The following is a 16,224-nucleotide window of genomic DNA, read 5'->3' on the forward strand; positions in this document are numbered from 1 at the left end:
GCTCTTTAAATTTAGGTTAACTAAAATTAAATAAATTCCTCACTTGAATTATCCATATTTCAAATGCTCAAAAGCTACATGTGACTAGTGGCTACTCTACTGAATAGCACAAATAGAACATTTCCATCATCTCAGAAAGTTACTGGACAGTACAGCTTTAAGGTATTATCTTTATTTTTTAGATAAGAAAACTGAGCTCAAAAGTATTAAGTAACTTGTGGAGAGAGTCTCAGAGAGTCCAAAACCCCATGTTATTAGCCACCAACTTGAATTTTTCTCTCAGTGACTTCCAGCTCTTTAATGTCAAGGAAATACATTTTTAAAAGTGGTATTTGTGTAGAGCTGGAGTAAATGGATATGATTCCCCTCTTTCTGGGATGAGTGTGCAGAGCCAAGAGCAGCAGGAGACATTGCTGGTGATCTTGTGATCACATCCATTTAATCTTCATTTTGAACTAATGTACATTCAAAAAGTTTCTTTGGTTTAGTTTTGTGATCAAATCCTCACAAACAAGTATCTACCTTCAGCTTTTTTGTAATATTTAGATGTTGTGGTTATTAATTTCACTAATAGAATCTATTAGTAGGTTGAGTAAAAGCTGAGGTACTAAAACACAAAATTTCAATGCGTTAGCCCCTACTTTAGTGGTTAGGTTTTTTTTAGGATCATTGACTCCTCCAATAATCTGTTCATAGATGTGGACATTTTCACCACAAAAATACACACATAATTAATGTTTTGCATAAAATTTCAGGGTATTTTGATTTAATTGTAATAGGATAAAGATTTAGTTATACGTTGATGTTTGGTAGGATGTTACATATTTTTGGTTTTCTAATGTTTATTATTTTAATTAATTAATTTCTTCTTCCCTCTCATCCTTACTCCAAGGTGGATACATTGCAAATAGCTTGGCAATCATGACAGATGCGCTTCATATGTTAACTGATCTAAGTGCCATCATACTGACCCTGCTTGCTTTGTGGCTATCTTCAAAATCACCAACCAAAAGATTCACCTTTGGATTCCATCGCTTAGGTGGGTAATTGGGAGTTTCTTTTGGTTTACAAAATTTTATAGTAAAACCACAGTGAATTGTAACTACCCTCTGATTAACTGAAATCTTTGTGGTGATAACCCATTTGAATGAAGCAAATGAAAATAGATGAACAAGATTTACTTAGATACATATATTCCGGGGTACATTCAGCCTAGACAGTTAAACAGTTGACTCATATAAAATTATATGGTAATCATTAATCTTTAAATGTTGTTTCCTATTTCCTAAAGATGTTTTCAGAAAAAGTTTACCTTCAGTTTATTCAACCAGGCAAAACCACATGAGTTTATTTGCTTAATGTGTATTAGCTTCTTCCTTTCACTTCAGGTATTCCAACCAAAGCTACCATAGCCCAGATCTTCAGCAGTACTATATTTTTCACATATACTATGTGACTTCATTGTTGCCACTGTATTATCATAATCCTGTAAATGCTGATAAAGATTCTCTGACCAAAGTTTAGTCAGTCACCTGAACCTTTCTCCAAGCCCATCTATGCACTTCCTTATAAAACCCTGTTTTAGTGGGTACCTGAGGCACTCAGTCGGTTAAGTGTCTGCCTCTGGCCCACGTCATGATCCCAGGGTTCTGGGATGGAGCCCCACATCAGGCTCCCTGCTCAGTGGGAAGCCTGCTTCTCCCTCTCCATTTCCCCCTGCCCCCCTGCATGTGTGCTCACTGTCTCAAATAAATAAATGAATTTTTTTTTTTTAAATCCTGTTTTAGCAAGAACCCTGCTAAGCCAATTTAACAGAATCCCCACTCTCAGTAACTGATGAGTTTTCCCCCAGGTGATGTCTCATCGCACTGGCCTGTCTAGTGAAAATTCTCTTGGGTCAGTTTAGCCAGAATCCCCCTCTCCCTTCATGTTTCCTCTTAGTAATTTTCCATCCACCTGACCCCCACCCTGCTCCTTGGCTGCAAATTCCCACTTGCCCATAACAGTATTCAGAGCTGAACCCAATCTCTCCCTGCCCACTTCAGAGTTCTACTACACTGGTCTTGTACCTTCTGTGATAGCTTCCCCTCCTTTGAGTAAAATCATCTTTACCATGCATTGACAAGTATCATCAAATTTTTTTCTTTAACAATGTACACATATTTCTATTTTCCTGTTTTGAACAAATATTAATATTTAATTAGGGGATTTTAGCCCTAATAACAATAACATTGTTATTCATACAATTCTCTGTTGTGTTTTTAGATTTTTTTTTTACTTGTTTAAAAATATGTATAAAATAATTACTTGGGGACACCTGGGTGGCTCGGTGTTTGGGTGCCTACCTTCGGCTCAGGTCATGATCCCGGGATCTGGGATCGAGTCGGGATCGAGTCCTGCATCGGGCTCCCTTCAGGGAGCCTGCTTCTCCCTTTGCCTGTGTCTCTGCCTCTCTCTCTCTCTCTCTCTCTCTCTGTGTGTGTGTGTCTCTGATGAATAAATAAATCTTTAAAAAACAAAACAAAACAATTACTTGAACTAGTATGTGAAATGGCAGATGTCCAGATGTCATTTGCTTAGAATCTAGAAGTTGACATTTAGGTAGCTTCAGCAAAACCTGTTTTAAAGAACCAGAATTAACAACTTACAGTTTAATTTTGTAGCAGTACTGACTTTCTTGGCTAATATATCAGTCACTTCCTCCCCTTCTTGGTTACTTTTTAGCCTCATCTTCACTCAGCATCTGGGTCTTCTAAAATTTAGTTTCTGAGCCTTCTGTGTAAAACTCCATTGTACCTGAAAGGCTATATCCCAAGTAGCTAGCCAGATCATCAGATTGGGAAATTATCCGGCACCCCTGCCCTTGCAGCACTCTGCTGCTTGCTGTACCAGAGAGCTAATGTCTGTGATTTGTTACCCACTGGACAGGGCACCCTGTGCATGCTGCTTACCAACATATTGTACAGTCATTTGTTACTTGATTGCCTTAGGCTTTTGAAACAAATTAAAGATTTTTTCCTTTGTCTTTTTTAAAGATTGATTGATTGATTCATGAGAGACAGGCAGAGACACAGACAGAGGGAGAACCAGGCTTCCTGCAGGAGCCCGATGTGGAACTCGATACCAGGACCCCGGGATCACGACCTGAGCCAAAGGCAGATGCTCAACCACTGAGCCACCCAGGCGCCCCTTCAAGATTATTTTCAAACTTTAATTTCTTGTGATTTAAACACCTTCAATCTAAGATCTAACACTCCAACACAGCAATGTGGAATGGGGGTTTTTACCTTCCACCACTGTTTGAAAGAGTGCATTTCATTTTATCCTATAGCTCTTAACTTTTTGGGTTGTAGACCCCTTAGAATGCTAATGAAATAATGGAATTTTCCCCCAGGAACATGCAATAACAGAATATAGAATAAGAACTCATAATCGTGAAAATTCTGTTAGATATCAAAAGAATACTTAGTGTTTAGCTAGTTACTTCATTTCTTTTTTTTATTTCATTTCTTTATAGACAAGCACTGTGAAAAGATGAAGAAATAGAACCAATTGTTTGTATTGATCTCTGCAAGTTTCTTTTTTTTTTTTCTCTGCAAGTTTCTGTAGAGAGTCAAATCTTCCTTTTTCCTTAAAAGTACAAAGTTCAGCATTATGGAACTAGATACCAGCATTTGACTTCTGTCTCTCTTGAGAATTCATTCAGTTAGAAACAGCAAAGGTTAAAAAAAAAATTTTTTTTTTTAAAAGCCTCTCTCTTCGCTCCTTCTGAATAAATAAATAAATCTTTAAAAAAAAAAAAAAAAAAGGAAAGAAACAGCAAAGGGATGCCTGGGTGTGGCTCAGTGGTTGAGCGTCTACCTTTGGCTCAACGCATGATCCTGGGGTCCTAGGATCAAGTCCCATGTCGGGTTCCCTGCAGGGAACCTGCTTATCCCTCTTCCTGTGTCTCTGACTCTCTCTGTGTGTCTCTTATGAATAAATAAAATCTTTTAAAAAAAGAATTAGAAACAGCAAAAAGAAGCAAGTGATTAGGTCACCAATAAACACCTTTCTGGAAGTTGGAAGATAAATGGGAGTGGGTCGAAGGAAGAAACAAGCCAGGAAGCTGCAGCCCAAAGTGCACTGAACCAGGAGCTGCATCAGCCCAACACTTCTCCAAAGATTCAGGAACAGAGATGAGCAGTAGTAAGACTGGGGCTGAAAACAAGGACAATTAGTTGAATGACTATAAATAGGAAACTGCTCACACTTATCCACTCTGTCCCTATCTTCCTTTATACCCCCACTCATGTAGCTTGCATTTTCCTCCGTGCAAAACACCAGATAGTTCTAGAAAGACATTGAACAAAATGTCTGGGGACAGCTGAGGCTTTTAATGTGGAAGCTGATGCTCCAAAATAAGTATTTTTCATGATAGAATTCAGGGTTCTATAGCCTTAACACATGTGGTTCCCCTTCTGCTCACCTGAAATTATACATTTGTTCTAGTTCACCCTGCTTTGCACCTCTTATTAGTAACCATTTTAATAGTTTATGGCTTATCCTTCCAGCACTTTCTTTTTGCAAAGGACCATTTCCCTGTCCTTCTGCTCTAAATGTGAATGGACAACCGATGACCTTTCAGCAAATGAGAAAAACAGAAAAAGTCCCTAGAGGAAAAAGAGGTGACTTTAGAAGCAGAAGAAAATGTTTTAAATTATCTTATTAATGTACTCAGATTAATAAGAAAAATAGGGAAACCTGGGTGGCTTAGCGGTTGAGCATCTGCCTTTGGTCCAGGGCGTGATCCCAGGATCCAGGATCGAGTCCCACATCGGGCTCCCTGCATGGAGCCTGCTTCTCCCTCTGCCTGTATGTCTGCCTCTCTCTTTCTGTGTGTCTCTCATGAATAAATAAATAAAATCTTAAAAAAAAAAAAAAGACAAAAATATTTTGAAAAAGAAAGAAGAAAAAGGTCTTTGAAATGTTATTGGTGAAATTTTTAAAATTTTCAATATACAGATTAGAAAATATAATTAAAGTCTCAGGATATAGAATAAAAAGATAAAAACAGGAGGAAAAAGTTAAAAACGTTCATAAAAAAACAATTTCAGGGATGCCTGGGTGGCTCAGTCCATAAAGCATCTGCCTTTGGCTCAGGTCATGATCCGGAGAATCCTGTGATAGAACCCTGTTTTGGGCTCCCTGTTCAGCGGGGAGCCTGCTTCTCCCTCTCCCTCTGCTGTTCTCCCTGCCTGTGCTCACTCTCTCTGTGTCAAATTAATGAATAAAATCTTAAAAACAAAACAAAACAAAAACAATTTCAGAGGTCCAAAGTTGTGCTATTAAGAACCTCAGAAAAAGGTTAAAAAATAAAAAGGGGTGATTGCGTAATGGGAATGGGGCTTCTTTTTGGGGTAATTAGCATGTTCTAGAATTAGAGGTGATTGTGACCACCTTATGCGTACACTAAAAGTCACCGACTGGTATACTTTAAAATTGTAAAGATGGTGAAGAAAGTATAAGTGAATACATGTATATACCTTACCACCTTACCTTACGTGTTTCCTATACATGTTCATATCCTGTTCCCTACCACCCTGTCTTAGGCAAAAGGCATCATACTGTATACCCAGTTCTAGACCTGGAAGTATGTGTCTGCAGATGATAGTCAGAGATTAGTAGTACCATTCCTTAAATCAGTTTCCTTTTTGTTTGTTCCTAACACTTTATACATGCCTAGTAGCATTTATCAAATTTTATAGCTATTTTTATGAAATTATATCTTTCCCTAGAGCATGAATGAAGTAGGGATGGGAACATAATATTAAATTCTGTGTGTCTGGCTCTAAGAAGTGCAGTATAAGATTGACTGAATTATTGCATATTCAGGCCGAGTAAATAAGAACATGAAAACTGTGAAACAGATCATTTAATATAGCTCATGAATCTCAAATCACTTGTGTTTGGGGTAAATTAAACCAGTTTCCAAACTAAAAATAGGGATATTTTTGAAATTTGGGGACTGAAATATTTGGGACTTGAAAACATTTATCTGTAATTCTGGAACTACGATCATATTCAAAAACTACTACACTATAAAAAGTTATTTGATTCATAACATAACTGGATGGTACAGCCTGACTTCTAGGTACCTTTGACTAAGTAAGAAATTAGTCAGAAGAGAGTTTCTCCCTGATGTCAGTCAGGGGCAGTCTTTTTTGTTTTGGTACTTACTACTTTTAGAATTTTGTGAATAAGCTGTCTTTGGTTTTGATCTGAGATCTGCAAATTAGACCTTTTTGAGAGTGATTTAATCTAAGTATTTTTTTTTTTTTTGTAAAATATGAATGATAGTACTTGCACTGCAGTATTGTAAAAAATACATAAGATGGTAAGGGACAAGTACCTAACCCGGTACATGCCAGGGGCACAGAGTAAATTCCCAATAAAAGTTAGTTCCAAAAATTTAAAAAAAAAAAAGTTCCAATGTTCTTTTCCTTCCCTCTTCTTCCTGCCAGTATATCATCCTGCCCACACTTTTCATATCTGTCAAAATGGTCCACACCCCCAAATTACCTGTCTTCCCTCCCTGCTAATTGGAATTCTTCTCTGAGCATAACTGTCTCAGCTAAGTAGTAGGAGAAAAGTAATGTGATTCACCACCCTGATGATTAAGCAGCAGTTTTTAGAACCATACTTTTTAGCTCAGGTCTTTGGTAACATTTTTTTTTTAAGATTTATTTATTTATTCCAGTGAGAGAAAGAGGGGGAGGAGGGGCAGAGGGAGAGAGAATCTCAAGCGGACTCCCCAGTGAGTGCAAAGCCCGATATGGGACTCGATCTCACAACAGAAGCCAAAATCCGGAGCGGGTTGCTTAAGTGACTGAGCCATCCAGGTGCCCCGTTGGTAACATTTTTGGCAATATAACCAAATTTATTGTAACAAAAATCATTTAGTGAAGGTGAGAGAAAAATGGTTTTAGATTTGAGGGTAGGACTAAGTGGCTGTCCCAGGAATCCATTCCATTCTGGTGGTATGTTCCTTTCCTTCATGTGAACTCATGGACAGTATAAAATCATTCAGGTTTTTCTTTTTTTCTTTTCTTTATTTATTACTTTACAGTGAACTACAGTGGCAGTTCTGTCATGGGAAAAGGGAGAGTAGGCTAGGAACCATATATGAGCTATTTTTAAATGCCTGAATTTATTTGACTAGGATATTTCTTTTTTTTTTTTTTAATTTTTTTTTTTAATTTATTTATGATAGTCACAGAGAGAGAGAGAGAGAGAGGCAGAGACACAGGCAGAGGGAGAAGCAGGCTCCATGCACCGGGAGCCCGATGTGGGATTCGATCCCAGGTCTCCAGGATCGCGCCCTGGGCCAAAGGCAGGTGCCAAACCGCTGCGCCACCCAGGGATCCCTGACTAGGATATTTCTTATCCTAGAAGTTAATAAAACTTAGAACTTAATGAAACACACTGTAGCAGAAACCCCACGAATCCTTAGGAGGAACAACACTATCTCCTAGACAAAGGGGAATTGCTGTTCCAAAGAGACAGTGCTATCCCCTTGCTGTCTACTTTTATCCTTCTCTGTGGATTATGAGCATAATTGACTCATTTATATAGCTTTTCTTCCAGTTCTTGGGCTGAAGAAGCTGCAAGGATTAGATAAAGATAGAAATCATGTAAAAGTACTGTAATAAGAGTTGCCTTTGTTTGAAATAAAGCTGGATTTACATTTTGGTAACACACATCATCAGCCTAGGTTAATGGCAAAATGACAGTACAGGAGTCTTTTGTAGCAATGTATATAGTTCCACTCAGCAGAGACCTTGGCAGATCTGGCTAGATTATGGTTATACTAAGGTAGATAGATATGTGGTTATAATGCTAATTCTGTGTAGTTTTGCTATTTCATTCCCTGATGTTAAAGGAGCAGAAAATGTTCAGCTAAAAAAATCTCTTCCCCCATACATGCAGCCAAAAAAACAAAATTTCTTCTCCCTGGTTAGTGATTTATCTTAATAACATCCTCCCACCTCTGACAAGGGTTATGCCGGTTAATTATTCACATCTTAGTGAGAATTAATTCCTATCACCTCAACATTTAGAAAAGCATAGGTACCTCCTAGAAATAGTTTTTGCTGAGGCAGAATGAAGATGTGAGTGCGGTAGTCCATGTTGGAGAACCAAAAGTCAATTTGAGAGTGCTGGGCATCTTGGGTACAGGGTAGAGGGAGTGGTGAAAAAGCAGAAAATCGAAGATTATTTAGAATGGAAACTGAAAGGATCCAAAGATGAGCTGTATAGTTTAGCTTGGTATTCTGGTGGCAGCAGTAAGCCACTGAAAAATGCTATGTGATATCTTTAGCCTGAGTGCAGTAGGGTTGTCTGTGGCTGAGTTGAAATATGAGTTTGGAAATCCTAGACAAATCTAGTACAAATCCTAGGCAAATCTGATTTTCCTTCTGTTTCCTTCCTATCTTTTACTGGAAGAAGGTAGAGAAGAGAAATAACATAAAAGGAAGTACAAGAGAGAATATGTCTCTACTCTCCTTCCCTGTTCATTTTTTTTTAAAACCTCTGAAACCTGTCTTTAGATGTTAGCTATAGTTTTTTGAGGCAATAGAAAGACAAGTGTTGTTATAGAATTTTAAGGAAATATATTCACTACTGCCATCATAGCGTTAGCAAAGTTAACAGTTTTGATAGGCCAATACATTTAGGCAGCACTTATGAAAAATAAAATATGCTTGGGTTGAGTGTGGTTTACATAATTGAAGCAAATTGTTACTCATTCACTGAATTAAGCGCTCAATAAGTACTCATTCACTGAATAAGTTACCTGTTGACGGAATGAATGATAGTATAGGTTGGGGAGTCGGACAGTAAATATGTACACAAAAACAACATAATTACAAGTTACATTAAATGCTATAAAGCAAAAGAATAAAGTCTGTATTGGAGAGTAACAGGAATACAGAGAAGGACTCCGTGTTTTTCACATGAACCTTAAAAACCTCTAGTTTTGAAAGTTTATAAATGTGTTAAAATAGGGCAGCCCAGGTGGCTCAGCGGTTTAGTGCTGCCTTCAGCCCAGGGCATGATCCTGGAGACCCGGGATCGAGTCCCACATCGGGCTCCCTGCATGGAGCCTGCTTCTCCCTCTGCCCTTGTCTCTGCCTCTCTCTCTCTCTCTCTCTCTCTCTCTCTGTGTCTCTCATTAATAAATAAATAAAATCTTTAAAAAAATAAAAATAAAAATGTGTTGGGATCCCTGGGTGGCGCAGAGGTTTAGTGCCTGCCTTTGGCCCAGGGCGCGATCCTGGAGACCCAGGATCGAATCCCACGTCGGGCTCCTGGTGCATGGAGCCTGCTTCTCCCTCTGCCTATGTCTCTGCCTCTCTCTCTCTCTCTCTCTCTGTGTGTGACTATCGTAAATAAATAAAAATTAAAAATAAAATAAAATAAAAATGTGTTAAAATACGCAAGAATGTTTTTCACATTTTATAGTACTGTCAAAACTTGATAATCATCTGTGTTTTCTCCCATTTGATTTTTTTTTTCTTACCATTTATTAGCCATTCAAACCGAAACTGCTTATTCTCTGTATGTGAAATTCAGGTATATTTTGGTCTTAAAAAAATCATTGACCATGTGTTTATATTTCAGCTGAATGAAAAGACCTAAGTGATGTTATAATAAAAAACACATATTCACTCATCTTACTCCCTCCTCTAGTGCTACAGTTGAGTCAGATGGAGTGATTTAATTATTTGTATATAAAGTAGCAAAATATGTTGAACTACTGTAATAGGTTTTTAGAATTTCCATAAAAATGTTTTCCAAATGTTTTCTATATGTCACTTCTTTTGTGTTAAAAAAAAACTTTATTGTATGTTCTGTGACTGGAGACTAACCCAGAGCAAGAACAACCAAGTAATTTGGTTGTTGATAGAGAGCTTTCCTCTCTCTTAAATGTTGGGAGGAAATAAACTTGCCTGTGTTTATCTGTTATTGCATCATGTTAAAAAATACTGTAAAAGGGGCACATGGGTGCCTCAGTCGATTAAGCATTCGACTCTTGATTTTTGGCTCAGGTCATGATCTCAGGGTTGTGAGATCAAGTCCTACATTGGGCTCTGCACTGAGTGTGGAGCCTGTTTAAGATTCTGTCTCTTGCTCTGTCCCTCCCCACACCCCCATTCTCTCTTCCTCCCTCTCTAAAAAACAAAAACAAAAACAAAAACAAAACAAAAAAACAAAAACAACAAAAAAACTATGAAAAGAATTTGTAAAGGCTAATTTGTCCTCTTTGTGATATTTCACCAGTTTAATTTATTCATAGTGAAAGAGCTTTCATCAAAATAAGTGATTATATTACTGCTATTAGGATTTTTAGCAATATAGTATTATCTGTGCCTTATACTTCTCAGTTATAAATCTCAGCCCTAAAAATCTACTTAAAATTTTTTCTCCTTTTGCATTTATCAGTATTCTGTCTAGAAGACATTTTGGAGCAGCCCGCATGGCTTAGTGGTTTAGCGCCGCCTTCAGCCCAGGGTGTGATCCGGGGGACCCAGGATCAAGTCCCGCATCGGGCTCCCTGTATGGAGCCTGCTTCTCCTCTGCCTATGTCTCTGCCTCTCTCTCTTTCTCTCTCTGTCTCTCATGAATGAATAAATAAAATCTTAAAAAAAAAATAGAAGACATTTTGACAGGTGATTAGAATAAAAAAACAGATGAATGTCTTTGCTTTTCACCAAGGGAATGAGATACAAGTCAAATTCCTTATTAATTGATGGAAAAAAGATATCATTGATACCAGCATCCTAAAATGTCATTTTGGCAATTTCTAGGAATCAACTGAATTCCATTAGTCTTAGCTGTGGGCAGGCATTGGGATCCCTTTTATGCTGCTCACATGGGTGAAAACTGGAATGGAAAACCAAGTGTTGAGGCACAGGCTGCAGAAGCCTCATGGGCCTTCTAAGTGTGGAAATTCTCCCTGCCAAGGATCTCTGTTCATGCTTTAGTTTGACTTTCATTTTACTTTATTTTGAAAAAAAAAAATTTTTTTTTTATTTCATTGGTTCTGCCTTATATGAAAGTTCACAAAAAGATGATGTTAAGTGTTTAGGAAAATTATCACTGGGATATGGAGTTGCCAGATTTAGTGTTTGGCCATGTGCACATACTTGCAGGATGCTCAATATGTGTGAAATATTGCATGGGACATATTTATACTAAAAAATTATTTATTGTTTATCTGAAATACAAATTTAACTAGACATCCATTTAATCTGGCATACCTACTAAGGTAACTTATCATTTGCCATCCAAACCAGGAGACTTTTGAGAGTGAAGAGTGCAGTGGGGTACTTTTAATGATTATGCCAGGACAACAGACATAAATTGGGGCTATCCCAGGAAAGCTGTAAAGTATTGTCAACCTAATTATAGGGAATTTTGAGAGAATTTTTAATTATTGGTTTAAGATTTTCATAAGTAATCACAGCTGTATGTCATTAACTTAAATAGCTATGAATTTTTGTAAATAAAGAGTATTGCCTTATAATTTTATATTAACAATCTGATTAAGTCATCTTAAAAACTATGTGGCCTAATTCATAGCTTCAACCTTGACACATTAAAGTTCTCTTTTTGGAGGGGTGGGGAAAGAGTTTTAAGAAGAATTGGTTTTTGTTTTGTTTTGTTTTTTACCTAAAAAAATTTACTGGGAGTAGTCCCAGTGTAGGGCTCGAATTCATAACCCCCAGATCAAGAGTCTCATTGTCTACTGTCTGAGCCAGCCAGGTCCCCCAGTATTTATTAAATACCAATTTTAGAGAAAGTTTTCTTATTTTGTGAGTAAAGTGAAGCTACCACTAGTATATTAAATTTACAGTTAAAAAATCTTTTTTAATAATAAATTTATTTTTTATTGGTGTTCAATTTGCCAACATACAGAATAACACCCAGTGCTCATCCCGTCAAGTGTCCCCCTAAGTGCCCGCCACCCAGTCACCCCCACCCCCCACCCCCCGCCCTCCTCCCCTTCCTTTTAAAATTCATTCATTCATTCATTCATTTTACAGAGAGAGAAAGAGAGAGCACAAGCAGGGGAAGCAGAGTCCCTGTTGAGTGGGGAGCCCAGTGACCTAGGGCTTGATCCTAGGACCTTGGGATCATGACCTGAACTGAAGGCAGACACTTAACTGACTGAGCCACCTAGGCACAGATATTTTAGTTCCTTTTTTTTTTTTTTTTTTTTTAATGTGTATGTACTTTACCATTAGCAGGTATAACTTAAGATGAGAAATTCCGTGCATCTTCTGTCTGGTATTTGGCTTAATTCTTCTAACCAATTTACTTCTTGTTTTGGGGGATTTAGGAAAGCCTTTCCTTCTTACTTAATTGTATAGCCTTTTATCATCTCCCCTTGCTCAGCCTAACTAACTTCATTCAGCAAATGCATCCATAAATATTTGCTGCATGACAACCACTCTGTTGAGTGCTATAGTAAATGTGACATGGAGTGGAACTGGTCCTATCCTCAGGCTGCTGAGAATCTGCCCTCAATGTGGAAGTGTCTCCACAGCTTTGTATATTTCAGAGTCTTTCTCAGTCTTCTTCAGCCCCATGTGTTTTTTGAAGTATGATTATGAGTATGTCAGAAATAGGCATACCATGGTTTTGAATAGGAACTATTTGTTTTCTTACTCCATCATTTGTTCTGCTAATGCACAGGATGTTTTTTTTTTTAAGATTTTTGTTTATTCATTAATGAGAGACAGAGAGAGAGAGAGAGGCAGAGACACAGACAGAGGGACACGCAGGCTCCCTGCAGGGAGCCTGATTTGGGACTTGATCCCAGGACCCTGGGATCACAACCTGAACCAAAGGAAGATGCTCAACCACTGAGCCACTCAGGTATCCTTAAAGCAGAGTTTTCGCAACATTGATGAGATATGTTCAGGAAACAGCTTATAACTGCTAGATAACTTTTCTGTGTTGTAATTTATGCATCAGAATAAAATTGTATCAAAGTTCAATATATTTGAGCTGCCTGGAACCTTTGAGCAATGACTTGATTCAGATAACAGTTTCCCAGGTTGTTTTACCTTTAACAAGATTAATGTCTGGTTTGTCTAAAGGAAAAATTTTCTTTAAAAGTATTTTTTTGCTTTTATTGTTTTGACTGTCAACAATTGCTTTATATTATAATCCTAGTTAATTATTTAAAAATGTACTTCCCATTGCCCTATTGTGTTACCTTGAAAAGATAAAAAATTATCTCTACTGTGTACTTACATGGTAGAAGTTTATATGATACAAAAGCATATATGGTGCAGTTGTCCTTGTCTCCTAGCTACCTATTTTCCTCATAACCAGTTTTATTCAGTATTTTGTATGTCCTTTCAGAGATTGCATGTACAGATATTATTTATATATTCTCTTTTTTCACAAGTAGTAACATACCATACGCACTTTGCTTTTTTCGTGTAACACTATATCTTGGAGATTACTCCTTATTAGAACATAAAAAGCTATATTCTTTTTTAACAGCTGCATAGTATTCCATGTTATAGGGCCTTATAATCACTTTTATTGTTTTTAGTTGTTTGCTATTATATACGGTGCTTGACGAATAGCTTCATAACATACCTCACTTTGCACATGTGATGAATGTGTATATCACTCTAAGAAGAAGAATTTCTGGGTCAAAGTACATTCATGAATATTTGCATGCCTTATTGTTTGTCTTTAGTCTAAAGATAGTATGTGTCTGTGGTAAAACTTAAAACATTTCAAACATTACAGAAAAGAATAAAATGAAAACTAAGTTTGCTAAGCTCCTAGTCCCACTTCCTAGATATAACACTTTCTTGTGATTATCAATTTGCCTGATTTTTGTTTTTCCTTTTCCCTTTTTTTTTTTTTTAAATATAAATGGCGGGGATCCCTGGGTGGCGCAGCGGTTTGGCGCCTGCCTTTGGCCCAGGGCGCGATCCTGGAGACCGGGATCGAATCCCACATCGGGCTCCCGGTGCATGGAGCCTGCTTCTCCCTCCGCCTGTGTTTCTGCCTCTCTCTCTCTCTCTGTGACTATCATAAATAAATAAATAAATAATAAATAAAAATAAAATATAAATGGCTTAATGATACTCCACTATCTGGATATATCACACTTTATCCATTAATTTCCTTATTGGTGAACATTTACAATATCTCCAGATATTTTTTGATACTAGTGAAGTTACAATGAAAAACCTTGTAGGTATATCTTTACATATATATCACGTGTTTTATTGAATAGATTCCTAGAATCAAGGAATACATGCATCTTAAATTTTGATTTGTTTTACTAACTGCTGTCCAAAAAGATAGTTCCACTTGATACTTCCACCAGTATATCCTTGCTAACTCTGGCTGTCATCAAGCTTTTTAATATTTACCAGTTTAGTAAGGGACAAAAACCAATCATATTCTTTTTTGAATTTCCTGTATTTAGGATTGATTTTGATAAATTGGTTATTTCTGTTAATTTTCTGTGTATTAGTATTTGTGTCCTTTACCCATTTTTGGTATTGGTTCTTCACTTTGTTATTGATTTATAAGTGTACTCTTCTACTGGGAAATTAGTCTGTGGCCATGTATGTTACAAATAATTATTTTTTCAGTTTTTCATTTTTTATCATATATATGGTCTGTTAAATATACACAGTTTGACCCTAAGGAGATGAGGGAAAGGTGGGGATTGGTAAGAATGAATTAATGGAGAATCCAGAGCAAACTACCAAACACTTTTTAAATAAGGAAAATAACATGACAAATGATACAGGGTTTTTATCTCTTTAGAGGAAAGATATAAATAAAAGAGTGTACAATATTTAGTTTGTATGAAGTGTAATAATCATACTACAGATATATATGTTCTTTATATTTTTCCCTCCAGAGGTTTTATCAGCTATGATTAGTGTGCTATTGGTGTATATACTTATGGGATTCCTCCTATATGAAGCTGTCCAAAGAACTATCCATATGAAATATGAAATAAATGGAGATATAATGCTCATCACTGCAGCAGTTGGAGTTGCTGTTAATGTAATGTAAGCTCTATTTTAAAAAAAAATTAATAGCTTTATTTTTTAGAACAGTTTAGGTTCACAACAAAATTGAGCAGAAAGTACAGATTTCCCGTATACCCCTGCCTTCACACATGCATAGATAGCTTCCCCCATTATAAACATCCTCCATCACAGTGATATCACAGTGATACCTTTGTTACAGGTGATAAACCAGCATTAACACATTACAACACAGCATCCTTAGTTTACATTCAGGTTCATTCTCTTATTGTTGTATAGTCTATGGGTTTGGACAATTTTGTAATGACATGTATATACCATTATGGTATCATATACTCTATATTGTTTTCACATTAATATTTTTAAGTACTGTGAACTTAGAGACTATTATACATGCATTCGGTAATGTTCCGTGGTATTTTTATGTATTTTAAAATTATATAGTACATTAATTTTTCTTAATAAAACACTGATGGAATTATAAATTTCTCATTAGTTTGCTCAGTTATACTGAAGTTTGACTAACTTGGAATTTAAGTGGGACAAAGTTTTTAACTTTTATATAAATAAGATTTTTTTTTAACTATAAACTTTTTCCCTAAAAGCTATGAAATTTTTAGGTTATATGATTATTTGGACCAGCAGTCAGCAAACTTTTAATGTAAAGGGCCAGATAGTAACTACTGTAGACTTTGAGAGTCATGCAGTCTCTTTTCCAGCTAGTCAGTTCTGCTGTTATAGAACAAAAGCAGCCACATTTAGTATGTAAATAAATGAGCACATCTGTGTCCCAATAAAACTTGGGCCTGTTTGCCAATCCCTTTCCTATTGGCTTCCATTCCTACTTAAAATAAAATAAATTAAAAATCAAAGTCCTTAATTTGTTAATAAGATACTGTGTACCTCTCTAACTCACCCTAGCATTCTTGCTCACTTTAGTCTAGCCGCAATGGCTATCTTGCTTTTTTGAAACACACAAAGCACATTTTCATCTAAGGGCCTTTGCCCTGGTATTCCTTCTGCCTAGAACACCCTTTCACCACCACATGCTTCCTGATTTAATTCAAGTCTCTGCTCAGATAGTATCTCAGGCTTTCTTTGACTGACCGCACTCCCCAGCACTCTCCATCCCCTCTCAATACTT

General features: G+C 36.8%; 1 protein-coding gene across 2 annotated transcripts in view; it reads left to right on the forward strand.

Moving 5' to 3' along the window:
* SLC30A4 (solute carrier family 30 member 4) overlaps positions 1-16,224 on the forward strand; it is a 29,603-nt gene that overhangs the window by 6,147 nt on the left and 7,232 nt on the right. Inside the window, exons 3-4 of one of the 2 annotated variants that reach the window (XM_041744735.1) lie at positions 893-1,039; positions 14,948-15,101. In XM_041744735.1, coding sequence (XP_041600669.1) covers positions 893-1,039; positions 14,948-15,101 — 301 coding nt within the window. The remainder of the gene's footprint in view (positions 1-892; positions 1,040-14,947; positions 15,102-16,224) is intronic. The other variant, XM_041744736.1, reaches the window with a different exon arrangement.

The sequence above is a fragment of the Vulpes lagopus genome, chromosome 2 (assembly GCF_018345385.1).
Source record: "Vulpes lagopus strain Blue_001 chromosome 2, ASM1834538v1, whole genome shotgun sequence".
NCBI lineage: Eukaryota > Metazoa > Chordata > Mammalia > Carnivora > Canidae > Vulpes > Vulpes lagopus.